Source organism: Sesamum indicum, linkage group LG11, assembly GCF_026168435.1.
Source record: "Sesamum indicum cultivar Baizhima isolate 11 linkage group LG11, ASM2616843v1, whole genome shotgun sequence".
NCBI lineage: Eukaryota > Viridiplantae > Streptophyta > Magnoliopsida > Lamiales > Pedaliaceae > Sesamum > Sesamum indicum.
Window position 1 is genome coordinate 15471908 of NC_142667.1, and position 24379 is coordinate 15496286.

At 39.0% G+C, this 24379-nt stretch overlaps 6 protein-coding genes and 1 pseudogene across 8 annotated transcripts; 2 read left to right on the plus strand and 5 right to left on the minus strand.

The window, feature by feature from the left end:
* Nucleotides 1-118: 118 nt before the first annotated feature.
* On the minus strand, nucleotides 119-1564 carry LOC110012858 (uncharacterized). The gene has a single exon (XM_020697973.2). It carries the CDS (start codon nucleotides 1488-1490, stop codon nucleotides 321-323), a length of 1170 nt encoding a protein of 389 aa, XP_020553632.2. The 5' UTR covers nucleotides 1491-1564; the 3' UTR covers nucleotides 119-320.
* A 386-nt stretch (nucleotides 1565-1950) lies between these two features.
* Nucleotides 1951-4425, plus strand: LOC105174387 (valine-tRNA ligase). Of its 3 annotated transcripts, none has more exons than XM_011096481.3 (4): nucleotides 1951-2248; nucleotides 2696-2871; nucleotides 3464-3662; nucleotides 3968-4425. In XM_011096481.3, exons 1-4 carry the CDS (start codon nucleotides 2170-2172, stop codon nucleotides 4198-4200), a joined length of 687 nt encoding a protein of 228 aa, XP_011094783.1. In that variant the 5' UTR covers nucleotides 1951-2169; the 3' UTR covers nucleotides 4201-4425. The 3 variants fall into 3 exon arrangements, with proteins under 3 accessions (XP_011094783.1, XP_020553219.1, XP_020553220.1); XM_020697560.2 differs by having other exon boundaries at nucleotides 1953-2248; nucleotides 2699-2871; XM_020697561.2 differs by having other exon boundaries at nucleotides 1953-2248; nucleotides 2702-2871.
* A 1726-nt stretch (nucleotides 4426-6151) lies between these two features.
* LOC105174388 (uncharacterized) lies at nucleotides 6152-9834 on the minus strand. The gene is made up of 7 exons (XM_011096482.3): nucleotides 9731-9834; nucleotides 8950-9066; nucleotides 7899-7938; nucleotides 7660-7755; nucleotides 7206-7402; nucleotides 6923-7021; nucleotides 6152-6804 (listed from the first exon to the last, which is right to left on the minus strand). The coding sequence occupies exons 2-7, from the start codon at nucleotides 9057-9059 to the stop codon at nucleotides 6402-6404; spliced, it is 945 nt and encodes a 314-aa protein (XP_011094784.1). The 5' UTR covers nucleotides 9060-9066; nucleotides 9731-9834; the 3' UTR covers nucleotides 6152-6401.
* Nucleotides 9835-11752: 1918 nt separating this feature from the next.
* LOC105174389 (ABC transporter G family member 20) lies at nucleotides 11753-14466 on the minus strand. The gene has a single exon (XM_011096483.3). It carries the CDS (start codon nucleotides 14224-14226, stop codon nucleotides 12013-12015), a length of 2214 nt encoding a protein of 737 aa, XP_011094785.1. The 5' UTR covers nucleotides 14227-14466; the 3' UTR covers nucleotides 11753-12012.
* A 2582-nt stretch (nucleotides 14467-17048) lies between these two features.
* On the minus strand, nucleotides 17049-17540 carry LOC105174704 (calcium-transporting ATPase 4, endoplasmic reticulum-type pseudogene; annotated as a pseudogene).
* Nucleotides 17541-18961: 1421 nt separating this feature from the next.
* On the plus strand, nucleotides 18962-19762 carry LOC105174705 (uncharacterized). The gene has a single exon (XM_011096893.2). The coding sequence runs from the start codon at nucleotides 19109-19111 to the stop codon at nucleotides 19544-19546; it is 438 nt and encodes a 145-aa protein (XP_011095195.1). The 5' UTR covers nucleotides 18962-19108; the 3' UTR covers nucleotides 19547-19762.
* Nucleotides 19763-21956: 2194 nt separating this feature from the next.
* LOC105174390 (protein CANDIDATE G PROTEIN-COUPLED RECEPTOR 7) lies at nucleotides 21957-23659 on the minus strand. The gene has a single exon (XM_011096484.3). The coding sequence runs from the start codon at nucleotides 23505-23507 to the stop codon at nucleotides 22203-22205; it is 1305 nt and encodes a 434-aa protein (XP_011094786.1). The 5' UTR covers nucleotides 23508-23659; the 3' UTR covers nucleotides 21957-22202.
* Nucleotides 23660-24379: the final 720 nt, after the last annotated feature.

A 24379-nucleotide genomic window follows, 5' to 3' on the forward strand; every position in this document is an offset into this window, starting at 1 on the left:
TATTAATCATTCATCATAAACAAAAATTCAATATCGACCTGAAAACAGCCCCCAGTGAACCTCCACAAGGAAAAAGCAATTAGTATGACCACGCTTTTTGTAAAAAATATCTCCAGTCTTGAAAAAAATCAATGAATAGCATTTACATAGTATTACAACTTACTGCATATCTACCATGTAATTCCTATACAGTACAATTCGACTTATAGTTGTTTCTTTTGGGTAGGATAAACATTTGCTTAGAGTTAATTGTTTCTTGATGGATAAGGGATTTGACTTAGAGTTATTGTTTCTTGATGAATAAGGGACTGGGCTTAGAGTTATTGTTTCTTGATGAATAAGGGACTGGGGATATTGCTGTTTGCCTGAACAGGTTTTGGCATAGGGATATTATTGATTGCCGGAACAGGATTCGGCTTGGGGATATTGTTGTTCGCCGGAAAAGGATTTGGCTTAGGAATATTGTTGTTCGCCGGAAAAGGATTTGGCTTAGGGATATTGTTTGTCGGAAGAAGATTTGGCTTAGGGATATTGTTGGTTGGCTTAGGGTTATTGTTGTTTGCAGGAAAAGGATTTGGCTTAGGGATATTCAAGTTGTTGGGCATACTTGATAGCAATGCACCGGTAAAGGGGTTGACGCCGCGGGTTCCGCCGGAAGGACTGTATTGGCACACAACGTAGACACCCTTCTGGTTATCGCAGTAAACAGCGCCACTGCAGCCGACCTGTGTTGTGCTGCTCCATATCACATTCAAGTAATGCCCGCATTCGCAGCCCTCTCTTTCCATCTCGCACTTACAGGCGTTGGCATTGTGATCGTAGTTATTGGACTCGTTGAACCACCTCTGCACCACATCCGTCGGGGTGAACTCCTTGTAGTTCATCCAGTAAATGTTCTCTCCTTGTTTGTTGGGAGAGTGCAGCCGGTAGTTGCAGTCCCCCCGGCGTTGCATCGCCCATGCGTGTGCGCTCGCCGTCAGGCTGGCGCTCCAACCGAGTGGCGGTGTGTTCACCTTCCGCCTGAAGTCGTTGTGGGCCTTCACATACGCCTGTTGCTCCCAGTTTAAGACCGGCACGAACACAGGCACTGGTGGGAGGGGCTTCACCGGCTGGCGCCTCTTCAGCTGGCTTCTCGGGGTGGAATGCACCACCTCCGCCCCCGCGGAGGCGGCTAGCGCGGCCGTTATAATGAAGAAACCGAGAAATATCGTAACATTTGGCATTGGGCCGTTCTCTCTCTCTTGCTTCCTTCTGGTTAGCGGTGGAACTGTTTGGACCCCGCCACCGCCGCTGCCGGAGGAGGAAAGCAACGCCATGCGAAGTAATGGTGTGTTTGGATGAAGAAATGTGAATTTAGCGTAGCCTGAAAGGGTTGTTTGTTTGTTGGTTGAATGATGGGTTTTTAAGCAACTTCCATCTGCATTCCCATCGTTAACAGTGGAAGTTAAAACGGTCAATGCATTAACACCAAATTTAAAGCCCATCCACATATCACTTCACTCCTCTCTTCCAATCATTATCCAACTCTACCTTTTTGCTTTAACTTCCATTCATTTTATTAATACTAATTAGGAATCATTACACATTTACACCATCTCGTCTTTTTATGTTTGGTATAATTATTCATAAATATTTTAAAATTTTTATTTAATTTTTTTGTTTAAAAAATATATCCCTCATTTATATGTTGATATTAGCAAAAAGATTGAATAAATACTCATATTTATTTATTATTGATTTATTCTACGTTAAATAATTTTTTTTAACCAAACTATCGTTATATATGTCGTTAGAGGTATGAACTTTTTTTGTCTCATTTATGATTTAAATAAATAATAACAATTGTTAATAGTTGGTGATTAATTGTTAATTGATATGAAAATCAACGGAATCGATCTAATGGGTAAAGTCGGTTACCGGCCCAACCCGACGTCATTAAGGTACAACCTTTAACTGCAAAGCGAACAACCCAACATCACAACGACCTTTGAAAAACGCGCGAAGCCGATTCTCCCCCTTCCTGATTGCTCTATCTGCACGCCAGCTGTTGACCTCAAAGGGAGAACCAAAACCCTGCCTAAGCACTGTGTTCGATCTAATTAAACAGTTTGGATTTCTTTTACTCTGTCGATTGATCGTAGTTTGCGGGCAGCAAGGATCACCGTGCCGATGATCCGTCGTCTTTTCAGACCTAGGGTTTCTTGTGTGTTGTTATTGTTATGTTCGATTGTCCTAAGCTACTCTACAGGTAAGTTTTTTCCTCATTCAATATGAGAATTCTTTCCGTTGATAGTTGCTATATTATGATTCATTGAAAATGATAAATAACTACGCAGTCATGGGTGGTGTGTGCTATTGGTGAAATTAGTGATTTTGTTGAAAAAACCAAATTTTGAGAGTTTAACTTTTGTTTTAATTATCGAGCAAATCTGTTGCACCTGATAGAAAAATGTAGTGTGGTTATCGGAGAATAAGGAAAACGACTTTGTAATTTAGCTTCTCATTGTACAGAGTCACCTATGTCTTTTCACGAATAAAAATGTCTGCCTGAGATTGTTGTGGAACTGAAAGTGAACGGGTACAGACACACACTAGGATACATAGTGTAAATCTACGTGTATATATATGCTATTCTTTCGTGGACACACCACTGTTGGGTTGATAGTAATCCTTCTTCTCCATTTTCTGTCTCTAGCAGTAGTATCAGCTGCAGTTGTTACCCTTGATTCCATAGAGATATTCAGAACCCATGAATGGTTCCCATCCAAGCCGACGGTTTATTTCCAGTGCAAAGGGGAGAACATGACAGTTTTACCTGATGTGAAAGAAAAACATGTCTTTTACTCATTTAAAGGTGAAGAGTCCTGGCAGGTAAAGGGTTTATTACGAGAATCTAACAAATTAGTTGTGATAGTTGGCTAAGGTTCTGGACATGAGGGTGCAGGTTGAAATTCTCTTGTACGATTTAGATAGTGGTGCTGGTAAATCTGCTGCAATTTATGTTTCCTTCTTGAAAATTGCAGCCCTTACTTCATGAAAATTGTCAGGCTTTCTATATTTCTCTAGTTTGTGGAACTCTGACATTTTTAGTTCTCATTACACTAAGAGAGTTTCTTTGCCTATTTGGCTGGTCTTCTCTGCTATAAATTATTCATAATCACTGCTGGAGTTTATCATAGGACGAATTATCTTATGGAATAAAAATTGTGTGATCCTGCAACCCCTGTTAAAGGATTCTTCCTGACATTTTTAGTGACACAAATACTTTATACAAGTATCTCATTATGCATCTGAAATTTGTATTGTGATCTGAGTGGTTGGCTACTTCATGTTACATCAATTGTTGGCTATGGTTGTTGGAAACTGGTTACTCTGGACAGGTAGATTATGATGTAATTTCTGGATTCGGGTGTGTATTGAATGTTTAGTCTTAATGATGTTAATATGCTTGTGATCTTTCCAGCCTCTAACAGAACTTCAAGATATAAAGTGCAAGCGTTGTGGATTCTATGAGAAGGACACTTTCGTACCCAATGATGTATTTGACGAGTGGGAATTTTGTGCATCGGATTTCATGAGGTCAGATGGGAGATACATTCATTACAAAGAGAAAGAGCTCAATGCCACATTTCTATGCCCAGAATGTGTCCGACTTGGAGGCGGTAAGTCTTAATTCTATCAGAGTTTCCGTCATCTCTTGTTCACCTTTTCATGTGGTCTATCATCTATCGCGCTAAGCCGTTACTTTCACAAGATTGTGATTCAGATACTTTCTGAACCTACTTAATGTTAGCATAAGATGTTGATCTTGACCACATGATGGGCCAACAGATATATTCTCTGTCCCGAGTCCCCTAATTCTAAATGTCTGTGTGACGCTTTTCTGTGTTAAACTTGAACAAGGGCTGTTCTTGTAAATAGGATCAAACAATGATGATAAAATGGTTGATTTGCATTTGTTTTCCAGCTTCAAATCACTCATCCAAATCAAACAATAGCCCGAAGGAGATGCATTGGGCTGTGATTCTGGTTATCTGTGCTTTAGTCTCAGTTGTATTTATTGCTGGCTTCGTAACTGCATACAAGTACTGGCAGAAAAGAAAGAAGCAGCAAGAGCAGGCAAGGTTCCTGAAACTGTTTGAAGAAGGTGATGACATTGAGGATGAATTGGGTATCGGCCCCCTGAGCCATATAGTTTGAGTTGTTCCCCTTTATACTTGTGCCTCTTTAACTTCATGTGTATAGCAAAGTTCTCAACTACCAATTGACAATCCAACTAGGCATAGTTTGCATGATTCCCCTGTACAAAATTAATGCATCGCATGGCCATGGATTTTTGGACACACAAAACGCAAGAACTACAGACGACTTGTATATGTTCCATGATTTTGGAGAATCCAAAGGAGAAATGGCATTATCAGCGTATCCTTTATTGTCTTTACAAGAAGTTCGAGATCCCCTAGATTACAATCAAAATGCATGTATTCCATTACCTGTGTTCATCGGCCAAGCAAAAACTAAGAAAAAGGTGATCTCCCAAGAGGAGAAAAAGAACCAACTGCTTTCTGACTCATCATCTGTAACTGAGCTAGTAACCAAAGATTGACTCGTATAATATCGACGCCCCCCAGGCATTCCAGCTGCTGTACGGAATAATTTTATCCTCAGTATCATCATCCCCAAAGCCCAAACCAGTGAAGTCAGCCCACTGATTTTTAGTGTAATCGGAGTGCATGTCCTCGTTGTAGCCATAGCAACTGTGGTTCTTGTCTTCATCATACAGAGGACTTCCTTCTTTCTCGAAGCTGCTCCCATATGTTCCATAGCTTCCATACCCTTCGCTAGAGTGGCTTTCATTTTCTCCCCACTTGCCCCCAAAGTAGGCCTCAAGCCAGATTCTACTGCTATCATATGGTGTCTCTGTTCCTCTGTCATCTTGATTAGCCACTCCATCGGTGTCCAGAGAGCAGCTTGAATAGTCGCCAACCTCATCATAAGTCAAGTAGAAAGAATCATCATAGGATCCCTCTTCTGAAGAGAGAACCTGTTCTCCGTATAACCAACAATCGCCATAGACACTGTCGGGCAAAGTCAAATGAAATGATTTGTTGCTGAGAAAACCAGAATCGTTATACAGCAGAATGCTGGATTCTTGCATTGCAGCTTGTAGAAGAGAAGTTACGAGTATTTTAGAACTTCAGAGAGCAGAGCAAGGGTTGTTATATAGGATTGATGCCCCCCCCCCCCCGCCCCCCAAAGGATTTACCATAGAATAGCCACAATGCCGTGGCATGTTGTCCGAAAGAAATTTTGGAATATATTCCCGAGTATGAAAACGAATTGTGACAGATAAAGCAAAATACCACACCTACTCTTCAAGAAAGCACCCATAAGGATGCATTCAACTTGCGTAATCACGGTTAGTGGAAAAGAATTAGTCCAGACTCGATACGCTTCTGCATCCAAAATTTTCAGAGGCGAGTTAGGCCGCCCATTCTTCTGGTGATTGGCTGTCTTACTACAAAAATAATTTTTGGCCCCGAAATTCCATGCGGCTTTTCTTTCTATCAAATATACATAGTTCAGAATCTTATTCAGGATTCTGAAACTACTCATTTCTCAGCATAAATGTGACTCTGGAACGTAACGCAACTCAAGTATGTCGAATTCTGTATTAAACTAACTTGCCAGAAATGATTCGATTCGATAACTATCTAGGATGTTGACGGGAGAACAAAGACCAAAAGCGGGAAAAAGCATCTTTCCACAATAAAGTCGGATTGCCTTGGCATCTTGTGCTAAAGAGACTACAGCAGGCAAGATGATCTCGATGATGCCAATAAGTGAGAGGGAACCATACTGACTCCCACGTGAGCAACTCTTGATTGCATGAAGTTGAGAAGGGACCTCATCTGCTCATTGAACCAACAACCTTGTAAGTTACCGAATCAACCACACCATTTCAGTAGAAAGCAGATCAATATCTTAGTCGGTCATTGTTTTGCCATCCCTGTTTCTCCTCGTGTTAGAAGTAGGATGTTGAACATGTCAAATACCGAGCTTGTATATGATTGTTCTCCATTCTCCCATCATTGATGCTCAAATGGAAACCACAAGCTGAAGAGTTAAACGATCGAGGTGACGACAAGGATGAAAGCAATAGAGACAGCATTTAAAGATTTTAGAGCTCCATACAATATGGTCAAGCTAAAAATACATATGCAGATTGCAAAGGGTGAAGACGTCCATGGTTCCTCATTTTCCAAAATAGGATAGAAGCTAGCGTTTGGTACCTTTATCCTCAAACATAGACAGCAACTAAAGTGCAGAACATCAAACGTAAGTAGAGATCAAACAACCCTAGTAACCACACCACACTTCCTATCACCTTCATCATGCATTCAAGGAGATTCGCTGCCTCGGGGAGAGCGCACTGTATCATCATCTTCAACAGGACTCCTGTCATCCCTCGGGCTCCTGTCATCCCTTGGGCTAGGGCTGCGATTGCGCCCGTTTGCAGCATAAGGGCTCTCATCATACCTCCTAGCTGCAGGGCTCACAGGGCTTCGGCTGGTCTCCTTAGGGCTGTCACTGTTATACCCATCTTGCTCCTTCTCCATTCTAGCTCTACCAGGTGAAGGGCTTCTCTCTCTTGGGGCATCTCTATCGGGAGTTGCACTGCGCTTCCTTGTCTTAGGGGGAGAAGAACCCCTCTTTGGCTCAGGGCTTTCCGCTCCTGGACTCCTTGATCTCCTTTCTTTATACTCAGCATCACGGCCTCTTCTTGCAGGTGACCTTGACCGGCTGTGCAATCATTGAACCAAGTGTGAAAATTAAGTCCAAAATTTTCATGACATAATCAGATTTTGAAACTAATCCGAAGCTAGACATTCTGAAACCATTAAAAAAAAAAAAACCTTACCTGTAGCTACGACTTCTGCTGAAACTTCGACTCCTACTCCTGCCACGGCGGGGCGAACGTGACCTCACAGGCGACCGTGAATAACTTCTACCGCGTCCACTAAAGCATCATGAAAAGACAGAAAACATCTAGCAATTAGCAATTTGCAAGGTTTTTACCGGATTTCATAACAGATGAATCAAGTGAAGGTCAGCACATTCAGTAACACACAAACAATTGAAAAAATCTTGTGCAAGCAAAGCAACTAAAACATAAGATCAACAGCCTACCCAACAAAACATACCTCAGTTTCTTGGGGCTGTTCTGGCAGTTTCTTTCAATGTGACCTCTTTCCCCACAGCGATAACATTTATTTTTCCAGTCTCCAGCCTTGCAATCTCGAGCCCAATGGCCATCAATGCCACAATTGAAGCAGCGCCCAGAACCTGGAGCAGGACCTCTGCCCACATACTCTCGAACTCCCCCAGGTCCACGTGGCACCTGTATCCATATTGTTTAATTTCAGAGATAAATTTTCACAAGCAACGAAACCAGATTATAACATCCACACATACTAACGCATTCTTGAACAAATAAACAAATGGTAATTGATTCGGCTGAAAACCTCAATCAGCAAATACAAATCCACCAAACAAACACAGCATCAACATATCCTCATCTTGAGATGCCATTCTTTACCAGAAATTCCCAAAAACAACCGCAAGGAATTAATCAGGAAAGGTTCAAGAGTAACTTACTCCCTTGGCAAATTCCACGATGATACGCCGTCCATCAACATCTCTCCCGTCCAAGTTATATCTTGCATCATCAGCATCCCGTGGGTCACTGAACTCCTGTATAGTTTTAAAGGAAGGAAAAGCCAACACAAGAAACCATAGTGTGTAATTTACAAATCACCCTATCAGCTTAAACTTAGAATGACAAGACATGATGTCTTAAATATTCATAAGCAACAAGAGAGAGTGCTGGTACATACGACAAAGGCGTAGTCTCGCTTCATATCCACATCGCGTACTCTGCGGAAATGGTTTCCAGAAACAGTAAGGCCATCATAACTACTTACGCACTGCAGTGCATGAAACTTGGTCCTCAAGACGAACTAAACACCAGTTTGATTGTTGCAAATTCCATAAAAACATGCAAAGACAACACAGAAAATCGCCAAAGGCTTCTAACAATCGCCAAGAAATTCCACCAAGTCCACCCTCTCACAATTGACCACCAGGTCAGGCAAAGTCCACCCTCCCACCATTGACCACCAGGTCAGGCAAAGGCTCAGAAAACCTTCAACAGAACCATTAAAGTCAAACTCAAAAGAACCTAGGTCACATTGTTCCTTCACAAATAACAAGATTACAAAGATGCCCAAGCAAGAACCAGGCCTGCAAAGCAACTATGTTCTTACTGAGGTGAGCAGCAAAACTATACCCTACAGCGGGAGATCTCTGATGTAGAACTAAGATTGAGGGAATAATTACACATTGGATAAAGGTAAAAAAAAATCATTAACTATTAGTTACCTATACAACAAAAATAGAACATCCATGAAGACTGAAGCTTGGTTCACACCAAGGCATTCACTACATACATTTCAGTGAGACTAGAACTTTTAGAACCATTACATCATCCTGGTTCCCAATGCCAAAGGACCAAGAGGAGACACTTGAAAAATACTGTAAAGAAATTAAGACTATTATTACAAGAAAACATATTAAAACTTAAAACTCCACAAATCATACAGGGCGAGCTACACTTGTCCAGACCATGGTCACCAGAAGGTCAAGATAGAAGGAAAGTATCAGGACTCATTGTGAGGTGAGAAAGGATGAAGTATCAGAATTCCAATAACAACAGAAAATGATAACAAAAAGAATTCATCTATAGAGGAAAACCACATAAAATAATATGAACCCCAACAGCTATGGGTAAAACGCAGGTCCCACAGACATAAGGCGTCACTTTATCCATTCAGCAAGAAAAGCAGCTCAACAAACTGTACTGCCACACAAGATATGGCAATTAATTACCTTCCATATCTACTGAAGATGTGCTCCAAATCACGCGAACGGGTCCTTGAAGACAAGTGGCCAACATAGAGGCGAGTAGTGCTGCCATACCTATCTTCATAACGAGGCATCCTTGAGCTGCAGAATCAAATTTTGAAATCAACAATCAGAAGAGAGATGAAACAAGGCATGATGGTTAGATTTATACTATTGCAATAAGAGATGATGCATTATGAGAAAAGATAAAAACAAGGCTATGAAACTCACTTCAATAAGAGAGAATAAATGAATAAACCATAAGAGATATCATTATGGCCACTAAACCAAAGAAACAAAATACAGCATCCCCCCCCCCCCAACCACACCACCCCAACAAAAAGGTGTCCCTTTTCCCTTTATGGTGGGATGCGAGAGAGGGTGCTGAAGTGCGTAAACAAATCGATTCTTATAGAAATAATATTTCATACACCTCAGAAAATACTCCCATAGATTTTTAAGCAATAGAAATGAGAACGACCAAGAGGGCAATTCAGTTAAAACAATTCCGCAACAAAATTAACTCCAGACCCTCCACAGAATAATTTCAAAAACAATAAAATGAATCCAATCATGAGACTCAACTTACACCTATACCAATGACCAGAACACAATTAAACAATCAGTAAAAACAAATTCGGAATCCATTCATCACTATAGAAATCACAAAAATTCACGCACAACGTGAACATACAGAAGCATGCGCATATACAAATTCAAATTCACAAAAACGCGTCGCAGACGTATGTAAATCCGTACAGCTAACCTTTCAGATGAAATTCAAATTCGGATTGCAACCCTAATTTCTAAGGACAGCGTGAAGAGAGTGAGCGTTGAGATCCCGATGGCTTTTTTATATGAGCCAACCGACATATTTGACGGCCAAGATTCATTAGTTGAATCTAAGGGTAAGAAATCAACACCGAGTGGGCCGGAGGGGGTGCCAGTCTTGTAGGCCCAATTACTTGATGATAAGAGGTCTCTCAGGCCCAAACTATTAGGCTACTCAATTATTTATTAAATTATATTTTAGGGTTAATTACATATAGACCTAAATTACCTCTTCTAAAAATGCAAATTACATTTTCTCTCAAAAATATTTTAGTCTCAAAAGTATTTTAAATTTACACTTACACCCCATTCGAAAATTCTCCATTTATACCTGGCCTTCTTCCACTAGGGTGTGGATAAAAAACACAGACGTTAGCAAAAGAAATTATATAAATTTTTTATTTTGCCACTCGTTTAACATTCTCATATATATTTTTGTACTTATTAAAAAAAATAGTATCTATATATGCAGTGAGGTTAAAATCATATATTTTTCTTCTTATAAGTATAAAATTAATAGACGAGAGTGTTAAATGAAGAGCAAAATTGAAAAATATCTAAATATTTTGCTAACATTGGTCATTTTTGTCCAAACTTTAACAAGAAAAAGTCAGATATAAATAATGAATTATCGAAAGGGGTATAAATATAATTTTAAAATATTTTGGGAAAAATGTAATTTCACAATTTTGGAAGGTATCTAAGTGTAACTAACTTTATATTTTATTTTATTTTTATTTACTTTAAAAAATCGGACTTTATTATTGAGTGGATCTGCCCCGGCCAACTTCGAGAGGACTTGAGACCCACCTGCCCCGGTTTTTTTATGCAAATCCGTCAGGACAAATCTAATCCGATAGACCCGATTATTTTGATGTTTTTTTTTCCCTACATCTATACTATTATAAAAGAAAGCTCATTGCTCGTACCATGTTTTTATTATTCCATTTTTCCCTTTTCATTAATTTTATTCTTTAAAAAAATGGCCATATAGTAATTGTAATTTTTTTAATTATTTTAAAATTATATTTTTTTTCCTCTCAACCCACTACTCCATTTTCTCTCTCATGTTCTCCATATTTTTTGCCCTCACAAATTTTTATAATTTTAATAAACCCTGTTACAATTAATTTTTTCTCTCTCATATTCTCCATATTTATTTTTTCTTACAAGCTTTCATATTTTTAATAAACACACAATTGTAATTTTTTTCTTATTTTACTCCACATTTCTTTTTTCTCATATATATATATTTTTTTTATCACCTCACTATATTTTGTGTTTTTTTATAATTTTTTTCTTCATCTCACATTATAATTTTTTCTATGCTCGCGGAAATCGCTTTCAATAACAACTAGTATATATAAAAAATTCAGCATAGCGATTACAAATACAAATTATTCATCAAATATTCAAGTTCTCAAATATAAATGAAATTATTTTCTTAACAAAACATCCCAAACAATTCATTGCATTACACGTTAGTAACAATTTCTTAATCTTTCTCCTCATCAAATATTATTGGACGATTTTTTCATCAACTGTTGAACAAGTAGCTAATAAGATACAAATAAAATAATATAATATTTTATTAATATTTAAACTTTAGGACATTCAAATATGAGGAAAACGAGACATATTGATAAATTAAGATAAATAAATAAAATTAATATATATATATATATATATGTTAGATCGAGGTGGGTCTTTAAGAAATCGGACAGGTTTTTAGGATTCAGGACCCGCCTCACTTTTATTTTTTGAATCTAAATTTGTCCCATTAGGGGATATGAGACGAGTTCTATTGGGTACGAATCCAATTGCCAACTCAAAGTACGATTTAACAAGATCTTGGATGTAGATATGATAGTTGCCCCCCTTTGATAAGGAATTAACTTAATTGGACGAATTCAATTAAAAAAAAAATTGTTTTCGAATCTAAGAATGTGAAGAATGATGAAGGAGAAAAGTTAAGTAATATATAGCATTTTTTTTCTAAATAATTGTTGCTGGAAATGATCAAACATAAGAACCGCATGTTGTTCTAAGTTGCTTAAACTATCCTCTCATGTGTTCTCCTTTCAGCCAAGAATCTAACAACTTTCATCACACAACTTCTTGCAACTAACATTAGAAACGAAGAAGACATACACGAACTAACTGATCAAATCTTACAACAAAGCAAATTAACAGATTGATCATGTCCTTCCATCCTCATCACCTTCTCTTATTCTTGCTCCCAATCAAGAGGGCAAAGTAGAACAGAACTCTGAAGAAAAACCCCAAAGCAATGGTGATCCACAAGCAGCTCCATTTGTCTATGTCAGTTACTCCACTCTGTTTCAGTATATCTGATCCTGTAGTTAAACATGTTGAGCTTGTGATGTTCATCCCCAGAGTCTTGCTCATTGATTTCAGAAGCTTGAGCTTCAGTGAGTCGGGCACTGCCCTCAGTGGTGAGCCATCAAACACCTGAATGCCCCTGACAAAGCACTTGGATGGATCGTCAAACTCGTTCTGCATCACCCCTTGATAAGGGTACTTCACTAGAGAAGCGTAGTGGAACCAGATCCAGTAAGATGGGATTCGGTCTCGGGTTATGAAGAATCCACTGAACAGCAAGAAATAGGCCAAAATGGCCACCACAACTGTGTAAGCCATCATCAGGTTGAAGATGATCCCGGAAAGGAACGTGACGAATGAGCTTCCGGCCCAGAAGGAAGCTAGGATGAAGATGAAGTAGAAGAGGAATCCAGACGTGCCGCCTGCTAATCCTACTGCCCAGTAAGTAGTGACAGCAAACGCGAGCGAAAGGATTAGCAGAGAAGGAATGGAGATTATTGATTGAGAGAGAACGTAAGACGAACGTCGGTAAGCGTTGTAAGCAGTTTCTCTCATGAAGATGTATCTTTCAAGGAGAAATACCGGTATGGCCTCAGCGCAGGTGTAGAAAGTTGTGGACATGGCAAAGGCGAAGAAGCCTAATCTTTCTTGAACACCTTTAGGTGAATTGTCAAGCCTCCAGAAGATGGTGGCGAGTATAATTCCAGTCACAAGAACTGCCCCAAATCTTGCTCCAAACAGCTCAGGAGCCCTTCTAGAGTTTGTGATTGCTCTGTCTGCTATGACAACCATTTCTTTCCAGAAAGGGTTCGCGTATTTTGGGACAGAAGATGAGAGGTTTGGGTCCATGTTTGTGGCTCCAGAAACCAGTTTCCCCATGGAAATGCTTGCACTTATGGCATCTTTGAGTGAGAGTTTTGGCCCTGTTGAGCTCCTGCTTAGGGGGTTTCTCTTCTGCCATGTCTTGTTGAAATCCACCAGATTCTTGGTTCCCCCAGGTGTGCTCTCCAGCTCTCGTATGTAATCAAGAGCAAATTCAGTTTTATCCTCATTTACGGGGATCGGCTTCCCGAACTCTGCAAAGAACTGGGGAAGAACCCCCGGAGCGCCACTGAACACCGTTTGGCCATGAGAAAGAATGATCAGACGGTCTAACAAGCTGAGGATTCTATAGCTTGGCTGGTGAATTGACAGGATAACTATACTTCCACTCTGTGCAATTCTCTGCAGGACCTTGACAACCATGTATGCGCTTGTGGAGTCGAGCCCTGAAGTGGGCTCATCAAGAAACAGTAAAATGGGATCGTGAATTATGTCCGTCCCGATAGAAACGCGCCTCCTTTCACCACCAGAAACCCCACGGTGGGCCTCGTCTCCGATCACAGTCTTGGCAGCGCTTCGCAGGCCTAATTGGTCTATCAGGGCCTGAACTCGGGCTTTCTTTCTGGATCTGGACATGGTTCTTGGAAGCCTGAATTCTGCTGAAAACATGAAGGTCTCCTCTACTGTCAACATAGGAAACAACAGATCATCTTGCATAACATATGCTGATATTACTTTGAGAAGCTTGGACTCCAGAACTTCACCGTTCAAAGTAACCGTTCCTTTGAGGCTTTCTCTGGCTATACGATCTGCCAAAGCATCAATCAATGTCGACTTCCCCGAGCCACTTGCCCCAAGAACCGCCATGATTTCACCTTCCCTCGCCTCTCCTGAGATATCATTCAGCAGAACTTTCATCCGAGACTTGTGCTCAATCAAGTTCCTATTATCGGGATTGTTAGTACTACTCCTGCTAAAACAGGCGGGCAGGACTTTTCGACGGACTTTGACACTATAGGTGAGGTTATGAAAGGAGAGAACAAAAGGCATCGAGGCTGCAGGCTGGAAAACAGGTTCACGGACATCAAGAACTTGGTGAGACGGCTCGACCGCCGAGTTACCAACATGCTGCAAAAGCTCACCAAGCGTGTGCGAAGAACTACGTTTGGGCTTTCGACTGAGTTCTTGGAGCTCCATGGTTTGCCTGGGGCCTAAAAAGGGCAGGTCACAGGCCATGGATAACTTATCGCATTCGGTGCTACGCATGAGCTTGCCAATGTCTTGCTCCTCGTACCCCAATTATAGCACAAGGGGAGGGGCGACTGTTGATACAAGTTGGCCAAAAATTTTGTGCTATCTTTTCAAGATTTGTATGAAGGAACAAGAAAAGGTGTTTTTTTGACTTAATTTATGTGTTGGAGCAAGAAATGCGTTTATGTATGTGATTTGTGAGTGCAATTTTGGTGGGTTTGTGTTTCGTGTGGAGTTGAGGTTTTTGAAAGTTGGCAAGTGTGGGGAGGATTAGGTGAGGAGTTGCACTGCCTTTAACAGTTTAGTTTGGGATCAGTACATAATATCTATGTTGTGAGTGATGCAGAGTCCAAGTCTTCTACTACAGACGTCACAGTTATACTACCAAGTCCACTATGAGGTTTCTTGTCCGACTTTTTTTTTTGCTTTTCTCATGCATCTTCGTGCTCTAATCAAGACATTGTGTGAGGGGATCAACTTTTAACCAATCCTACTATTTAGCTATCACCCAAACACTGCATAGCACGATACTTCTTCCTAATGTTAATATAGATTTTTTTTCTTACATAATTGAAGTTAGGAAATATCAAACAGTATGAATCATATCAAGTTAGTAATATTGATACATTTTTTCTAAGGTCCAAAATGAAGGAAGTGGGCCCCCTACTGATCAGCCCAATAGGACTACTCCTATTGGCCTACGAGTAAGGTACTAAATCCATGATTGTTATATTTATACAAACCTGTCAAGCCCAAAAAACAGGTCCAATTCAGTAGGATGACTCAGCAAATTGGGGATTCCATGTTGATGAACTCTCCACACCTCATGCCACATCATTCTAAAATATCTCCAATTGATTTCCTCTATATCCACGGAGGCGACCTGTTAAGGTATAAATAACAAACTCCTCAAATTGCAGGTTGATTGGGTAAGACAAATTCAAATGATCATATCTTCGTATAATTTGATTTTTTGTTAGTTAGTCAACAACTGCAGTTTTCTAATGTTATACATATTACCATTACAAATTCAAGAATTCTGCTCCAATGGTATAATCCAATTTGTAATTTTTGATCACTCACGCTCTATATTTTTCTCAGAAAATATCAAAGCTACGATCTCCGAGCTCATTTTTTGCATTGTACATGCTCATTTCCACCCGCATTTCAATACTTTATCACTTCACATCAATTATCGCACCATATTTTTATGTTATTTGCAAGTTTTCCCAATTCCTTTCTCAAAAAATCAATTACTAACCCTTATTTTGCAAATTAATCCTCCCTTAATCTTTATAATTTCCTTACAAATCTTTAGCTGTTAAACTCAGCTGTCATCAAATATGACAGACATTATGCAACCTGTCTCATTTACATCTTCTCATATTTTAACGATTTTTCTCAAGCATGATCAACCAGAAGCCTGAGTTACTTTAGCTCCAAAATTCCAATCAATAATTCAACTTTGGAACCACTGATGAGGGGATCAAATTTTCTAACACTTGTGTCTCTTTTGTGAACAAAATCCAACAAGTTTCCAGACACGCATGTCCGCTCCAATGAACGGAATGTCAACGAAATGTTTTATAATCAAATAATAAACATACATAGTATATAATTTCGTGAGAACATGGATTTACAGTAGGTAGAGGGTGTTCATCTACTGTCACCTTTTCTTTTGCGGGCTTAAATTAATAGAAATTTGTTGACTCTTTTATCCTTCTATCTTCTTGTTTTCTTTCCATTGCAACGATTCTTACCAGATTTTACGGCTTCCCAGAGTCGACAGACCGGCATATAAGATCTTTTATCGCACATTAGTATCATAATATCCTATGTAAGATTATAGAATAATTAGCCTTATTTTGATAAATTTAAAAAGATTTTCCTTTGTCTTAGAATCAAAGATAGACGATATTAGGGTGTTTTTTTGGTATTATACATCGCTTTTTAGAGAAAGTGGTCAGTGTGTTTAGCTGAACCAGCAAAAGAATTTCTCAAGATGTAGCAATCCACAAGAAATCTAAAACCTTTACGTCAAGTCTGTTTGTCCAGATGCCCCTCAATTCTTGTATTACATACCATTGGTTCTTCGATGCTTTCTAAGATTTCAACAGAGTAATAGAAATTGTAATAGAAAGAACAACCGTGTAACTTACAAAGCAGCTCTGCTTTAAGACAGTTAACAGTTTCAAATGAACTAATTAAGATACTCATGTGTAGTTAATTTGGGAATCCTAATAGCTAGAAAGCAAGTGATTAGTAACTAAGGTTAGGCGAATAATTCTTGAAAACTACTCTCCGGTGTGCCTTAATCTGACTTAGGTTTGGGTAAAATCGTCGGGCAGAGCGTCTACCATGCCTCCCAATAAACTTCAGGGCCTCATCGATTAAGATGACCGGAGAAGCAACGGCCAGAACAAGTATCCATTTGTTTAGGCCAAGGGGCACTATGGTACACACGTTCGCAAAAAATGGGACGTACATGATCACAAAGTGTAGGCCGAATGAGACTGACATGGCTATCAGCAGCCACGGATTGATCCATGGGGGCATCCCGAGTAGGCTAGTGTTCTCCTACAGGGCGTTTAGGGAATTGAACATTTCAATGGCAACCAACACGGATAGGGAGAGCGTTGTGGTTTTAACCTTGCCATGTTGCTTCAAGTAGTCACAAGAGTTGTTGTCAAAACGGAAGGTTTGAGCTCCGGCTGTGAAAGGCGAAACTGTAAAATTCGTCCAGGATGAGCACTTTTACCTCTCTGCCAGCAATTACTATGTCGGCTAGTTTCAGGGCCGGTGCATCGTTCACTCCATCACCTGTCATGGCGACCACTTCACCTGTCTTCTTTGAGAAACTTCACAATTTCTTGTTTATGTTTTGGCTCGGCTCTAGAGAACAAAAGGCCTCCACTTTGTCGGAGATGGGATCTTTTATCTTCAAGTCCTATGAATTCTTTCCCAGTCAAGCTTTTACAATTGATATCTTGTCCCTGTCCGAATGCACCTATGTCCCGGCATATAGCTTCAGCAGTATTCCTGTTATCTCCTTTGATTACTATAACTCGAGTCCCAGCAGCTCTGCAATCTTTAATGGAATGGAAAACCTCTGCACGAGGGGGGTCCTGAAGACATCAGAGCAATCAGTCTTGAACCGGTGAAAAGCTGTCAAGCTGCAAATTTGGGCTGGTGAAAAGACTAACCCTCAGCCCAACCAATCCGAAGAATGTAAGATCAGACTCTATTGAAGGATATTTAGATGGTTCAAGTAGAAGATTGTGAGCTGGATGATCTTCATTACCGTCATGTGTCAAAATCAAGAAGCTCATTTTTGCATGTGAAACCAAGACAACGCAAGGCACTAGTTGTCATTTCTTGTAGGTTTTGCAAAACGTTGGCCTTGGTATTTTGGTCCAACTTGACAACAGAACCATCTGAAAAAATGAACCATTTAGGAGGCAGTGATTGAAAATGTAACAAATTGAAGGAGAAGCATGGGAAGACTCACGTTACCTTGACCATCGACGATCTTTTTGCCAGATATAGAATTGGCTATGACGCCCATAGACTTCCTGTCTCGGTCAAATTCAAGAGTAGATGCAAGAAATGTGTTCAAGTGATCGAGCAACATTAATTCTTGCACTAACTCAAACAACTTGGTTCATCTGATTATGTAATCCCTGATCACTTTCCTGTTTTCTCTCTAGACATGTAATCCCAGCATTTTAATTGTGCGCCTACATAACGAATCATTCTTGCTGATTGATTTTTTCTTTATATATATATATAATCTTGCTGATTGATTTAATTATCTTGATTCTACTTAAATCATTACAACGGGATTGACTCAATTATTTTGATTATACCATAAGCACAACTAATTAAATAATTGTTTCATTGACGACGTCGACAGTTACGGAAGCAAATTTGCAGTCAAAGTAAGGCAGAGATGTAATGAGAGCAACATTTACAGTTGCTCGGGATGATTTAGTTTCCACTTGTATTGTGGCGAACCGATGATTTCGGCCAAGTCAAATTCCATTCATCGCTTTGTATGCATGCGTTGCCATCCATAGATACCCCCCCCCCCCCTTCTCTATCTATATATATATATATATAGGGTGAGCACTTTTTTTATATATCCATCCACTATTTTTCATATTTCTTTCACTATTTGGTAAAATTCTTTTTTTAGGTAATATTTTCTTTATATCTCTCTTACTTTAAATATTCTCTTTCAAAATTATTTATTTTTTTATCATAATCGTTTTCATATTCTCTTTTTTCTCATACAACAAAAAAAATTTATTAAATGATATCTAACTACTATAAGTTTTTTTATGCACATGCATCGAATGTGTCACATTCAATTAGCTTATATAACTCTTATTGAAAATTCTAATCTAAATCTATTTTGATTGGACGTCAATTAATTATATGATAAGAAATATATTTATTGTGTAATTGACGTATAATTCAAAAAAATTTATCTATAACGTAATAATATATTACATTTACTTATCTATCATTTATTTTAAAATTAATTTGATTCAACAAAACCATGTCCCTCTCCATGGGCTGCCATCCATAAATATCCCCCACACTGTCTCACTCAATTTGACGTCTTTATTATTTCAGGAATCATCATTATATCAAGAGTGCACAAACAACTGTAAATAAAAAGCATAATTATGGCAAATTATGATTAATTATTCCATGCATAACAAAAAAGGAGCATATGCTTAGCAAAGTGAATAAATACCAAACACCCCACATTAACTTATCACAGTAACTTCTGCTCCGTCTCTTTTCTTTTTCCTTACCAATCAAAAGCTTTCATCTTGTCTCATTTCTTACCAAAGAACAAAATCTTGGCCAAGACTTTTAATTGGATGAGATGAGCAAAATTTGCATATCTAACTGTGTAAATGATGCAAGGATTCCAGCCAGGGCCACTTATGTCAACCTGTACAAGTGGCCGGAATCCGATGCCGAGTTCGTGAAGTCAGCCGCGACGCACGGTGGAGCGCGGCTGCATAGTAGAGTGGTGGAGAGTATTTCATGCAGGCAAATGTATCTCAGAAGCTACACATTTTCAAGAAAGGAGACGGTGACTGAAAGAACCATCAAGTGTTTTGGGAAGGTCAGAGAGAGGGTGGTAGCCGGGAGAAAAGAGAAGAAACGGGTGTGGCGCAGGCGATGGCGGAAGGGACGGAGGCGGAGGCGCTTGTTGGCCAGGAGAGTGAAGGAGTATTCACGCGCGGCGTTGTGCGCTATTTTCCGGAGAATGCTGCTCTGTACTACTACTGTCGATGTTGTTGATGGTGGCGTTTAGATGTCAATCTTTTCGCCAGAAAAGGAAAAAAGACAGGAGGATTTCCTTTTTGTCCTTTTCTTTTATTTTTTTTTTCTATTTTCGGATTTTTGTTCACTTTCCCTTTTCCCTTTTTTGCTTGAAAAACACAAGATTCTTGTCAATTTCTTATATTTACATGTAACATTCAAAAATTTTCAAATTTCAATCAGAATTTTACAATGGTGTAATGAAAAAGTTTCATATTGGCAACATACCAAAATGGAGTTTCAATGGCTACGTGATACTCCGTTAATTGTAGACAAAAAAAAGTGAATAAGGAGCAAAAAAATTAATTTTTATAAGTTACTGATTAAAAATACTAATCACCTAATGAATAAGAACAAAAGTAAAATAAACCTAATTTATGAGATTAAAAATGTTATTTCTCTTTTACCGCAATCAAAGGGCAACATACATAGCTATTACCGCAATCAAAGGAAAAGGAGAAGCGTCCAAAACTTTCTGTGAAACCAAAGCTACACAATTCCATTTTGTTTTGTGCTGTGCATGACTATGTATATTGTCAATCAGTTGCTTCTACTCAAATACATTCACACTGGATTTTGTTTCCGACCAGCGCACGAAACTGGATTCTGACTTCTGAAGGTCAGTCAGAATGAAAATTTAGATCTGTGACCTCTTTTCTGATCATAAAAACAAGCTTCACTTTTAATGTTCTGATCCTTTGTCTTTGAGGTTTCGGAACTCATCTCTACCAAAAATCTTCAGTTTGATGTATCGCAACACGCACCAGGGACATGATCCTTCACATAAAACATATAGCATGATGTATCATAATCCCTTGATAAAGCCCACATTGCATCAGGATGTAATGGATCAGGCGTGTGGATGAAACCCAAGTCTAGAGCAAGAAAAAGTTCCACAACTGTGGCTTTCAGTAATTCATCCATCAAAAATCAATGCAAGAAAACAATAGCATCTGGAGAATTCATCCGCAGCAGGACACTACACACAATTGAATCAGGAATGTAGTGGGAAAACGATCAGCAACAATTGCATTGTGCTGTGATGATGCTCAGAAAATGCAATCTGTGGTAGACGGCATTAACATCAACTCAGGTTCCTCTTAGCAACGCAAGCCAGAAATAATGCACATTTGAAATGAATAATCAGAATATTCTGTACTCCAACTATATGAAAACAATTGTAAATTAACAGGATATCAATTGTGTGTGGCTTAGTCACCACTGGTTTCATCAGTGGAGTTGATAAGCAAAATAATTTCTCAAAAGTCAGTTTATAACACAAATTAAATATAGTATAGTTGCACCAACCATTTAGAGCATCACATGACCATCAATTTCAGAACCTGGTTCCCGATCACAGGGGTAATAGCCACCCAATTCACTTCACTAAAAATGGCTTATAATCTTCTCATACATAGAACAAAAGACTGGTGCTTGCCGAACTCAAACATCTTTTCAGTATCACTCCTCTTGCCACAGCCATTTTATCATCCATGAGTATCACAGGCTTTAGCTATGTAACATCACACAGATCAGCTTGCAAGTTACAACCACAGTGCAAAAAATTATTGTATGTTTGATAGGTGGATGCCAAGCTTAGGAGTTATTGCACTGAAAACAACATTCGAATAAGATTTTTTGCTTCTGAAAACAGTACAGAAATTTTAAATGGCATTTATAATGCATAATTCAGATTTTCAGCTAGCTCATAAATCGCCATCACCATCTTTTGGCACCTAAAAAGGAAGAGGTTCTTAATTCTTCTACACCACTATATTTCTCAAATTAGCTCATGTGAATTTGAGTGTAAACTGTAACCATGTCATGCAACAAATCAGAATGTTTCAGTTCCATATATATATTTCGCGCCATAACGGTACTGAGACATACCATAATGTAGACACAAACCAGAAAATCAAAGCCATAAACACACAGAACAGCAGGAAAAGCATGTAAGAAGAAAATTCGTAAAAATTCCAGTGAACTTAGGCCAGGCTCAAAGAAACCAAAATCTCCAGCGTTGTTTAGGGATACCAAGCTGACTGTTTGCTCTGCTCTATCACCAACTCACAAAGTGATTTAAAAGAACCACAACTTCATTTTCAGTTTAGGCACAAGATCTCTTCAATAGAAAGCTAAGAGAAAAATACACATATAAAAGCATGTCTATAGGAAAGAACCAAAAAATAATTTCATGTCCATCAGTGATAAAAACCTCAATGCTGGTTGAGTGAAAAGAGATACTCAACAATAAAGATAACGTAAATAGCAAACAAGGAAATTGAGGAAGACACCTTAATACCAACTATTTCCTGCTTGAAAACGATGCATCCAATAACCAGCTTCAGTAGAGAAGCAATGAACTTAAAGGACTTGTAATTTGGGAAAAAACACAAAAAGAATGAGAACAAAGAGAAGGCAGACGCGATATTTGTAATTGAAATTACATTTTCATTATCCAAAGGTCAAAGCCGCTATCAGATAAAGCTCATCGTCTCTAGAAGAATTTGGAAGTAAAAAAGCAGAGAAACAGGTACATGAATCATAAATTTGTTGCAAAATCTATCTATATATTCGTCGAATAACTCACGATATGAATATGTGAGGCCAGAACAAAGCAAAAAGGAATAGCATTTGGATCTCCAACTTCAAAGCTCAAATTCTTCATCCCGAAGAGCCAGTTCTGCAGCCTCTTCCTCCTCATCATCAAGTACAAAGTATTCATTCTTATGAAGTGGCCTAAACATGTAAAAGATTATAGTATAAAAAGCTAGACTCGCAATCTCCTCAGCTGCATTAGCCACCCACTGGTACTTATAAGCAGCAATAGTCCTGAGCGCAAACACGACAATCCTTGTGAAATACAGGTACCCAATAACAACAATGTAAAACTGCCTAAAAAGGGTCAGCTTCGACAGATTCCTTGCAGCCTTGCCATCAGTCTTTGACGTCTCCCTCAATGACCTAATAGACCACACGATTGGAAAAATAATCGCACAACAACAAATGATATCCACTAAAAGAAAAACCTGATTCCATGTTACCCAATCCTTAATAAACGGCCCTGTCTCCCCAATCACAATGGATGCAATGTTTGCCAAGACCTGCAATGGGATCACAATCATCAACACCTTCTTCTCCCTCTCCTGCAAAAATGGCTTCAAGAACGACCACCCAGTACCAATCAAAACAATCACCGTGAACAACAAAACAACCCTAAGAAACTGGAAGATGTAAAACAACACATCCCATCCATGTGGCGTCCCTGTAACCTTCACATAATGCTTATCCTCCGCGGCACAAAGTAAATTCAATGCCTTCATAATAACCAGAACACCCATGAGCAAATGAATCCTATGCACAGACGTCCTATTTTTCAAACAGATATAAATCCAGTAGGACAAAAATCCGAAATAAAGAACAGAAAAAAGGAAATACAACGACGGCAATTGAGTTAACCCAGCAGACAAAAAGTCCTTCTCTCTTCCGTCGAGATTATAAAGCTCCGTGCGTACATCCATCGTCACCGTAGATTCAGGGGCACAATTGGCAAAAAATAACGAATACTCATTCGGAGAAGTGATCGGATAAGAGTGGTTAAACGAGGAGTGCGGCGGAGGGGAGAGATCGCGGAAAGTGAAGAGGAGATTAATGTACTTGGAGTCGAGGACGCAAAAGGAAGGGTTTGTTTGGAGTTCAAGAAGGACCTGAACCAGGGATTCTTCGGAGAGGAGGAAGAAACCTAACCGGGAGGGCTCGGGGGAGCCGACCTTGGAGATTACAGATACGGAAGAGACGGTTATGGTGGCTTGGCCGGTGTGCGTGAAGCCGAATCGTTCGAAAAGGATCATGGGCCGAGAATCGGAGGATATTTTCAGGTTCTTGATCTCGGCGGAGGTGAGTGGGAGGAGGACGAGGATGAGGAAGGGGAGGAGAAAACGTAACTTCGTCATCTCGATTCGGCGGCGGAGGAACAGAGAAGCCAGAAAAGCGGTGGTGGTGGTGCTGAGGAGGAAATGCGTGGATTTTGAGGAGTGCGTGGGAAAAAGGAGAGACGTGCCGGTGGAGTGAATTTCACGATTGCGGGTTGCCTTTTTTTCCCAAAATGCCCTTAGATCTGGTTCGATTGGATCGGGGGCGGGGAGAGGTGTTGGAAGTGTGACCGTAAAATAACACTGAGGTCCTCAAAGTTTCGACTTAATTCTCTTTCATTTACCTTTTATTTCTTTATTTAAGTTTGTTCATACATAAAATTATTAATATTAAGACATATTTGCGTATTTATAGTCAATTAAGTATATCTATTTTTCTACTTTTTATAAATCTTAATTTATTTAAAGAGAATAGCGGCAACTGAAAAAATAAATTTATTCATGTCCAAGTTCTATCAATGTGTTAGACATATGATAAAAATATTGATCAATTTAAAATTACATTTAGGGAAACAATATTGATCATGTGAATTGATTGTTTCATGAAGTACTGTTTAACTGTTTGATAAGAATGATCATGTGATTGTAATGGAATTGAATTACGTGGTCGTGATTGCGCAACTGTAACTTATTGGAGGAAATCTTTAAGAAATTTTTTAGTATATTGAAATTGATAATTGTATCTATACAAGAGCTTGAACTTTGATTAAACATACAATTCATATTTTCAAACACCTCCGTTAATATAATTTGAGTTATAATATGAAAATTACATAATTTAAATTTTTGCAAACATCCCCGATAACTATAAGAATTACAAACTTTTAGCCCGACATTTACGAATTATTCATTAATAAGGTAGGATGAATTTACCAAACGAGGCCTTAATTTTT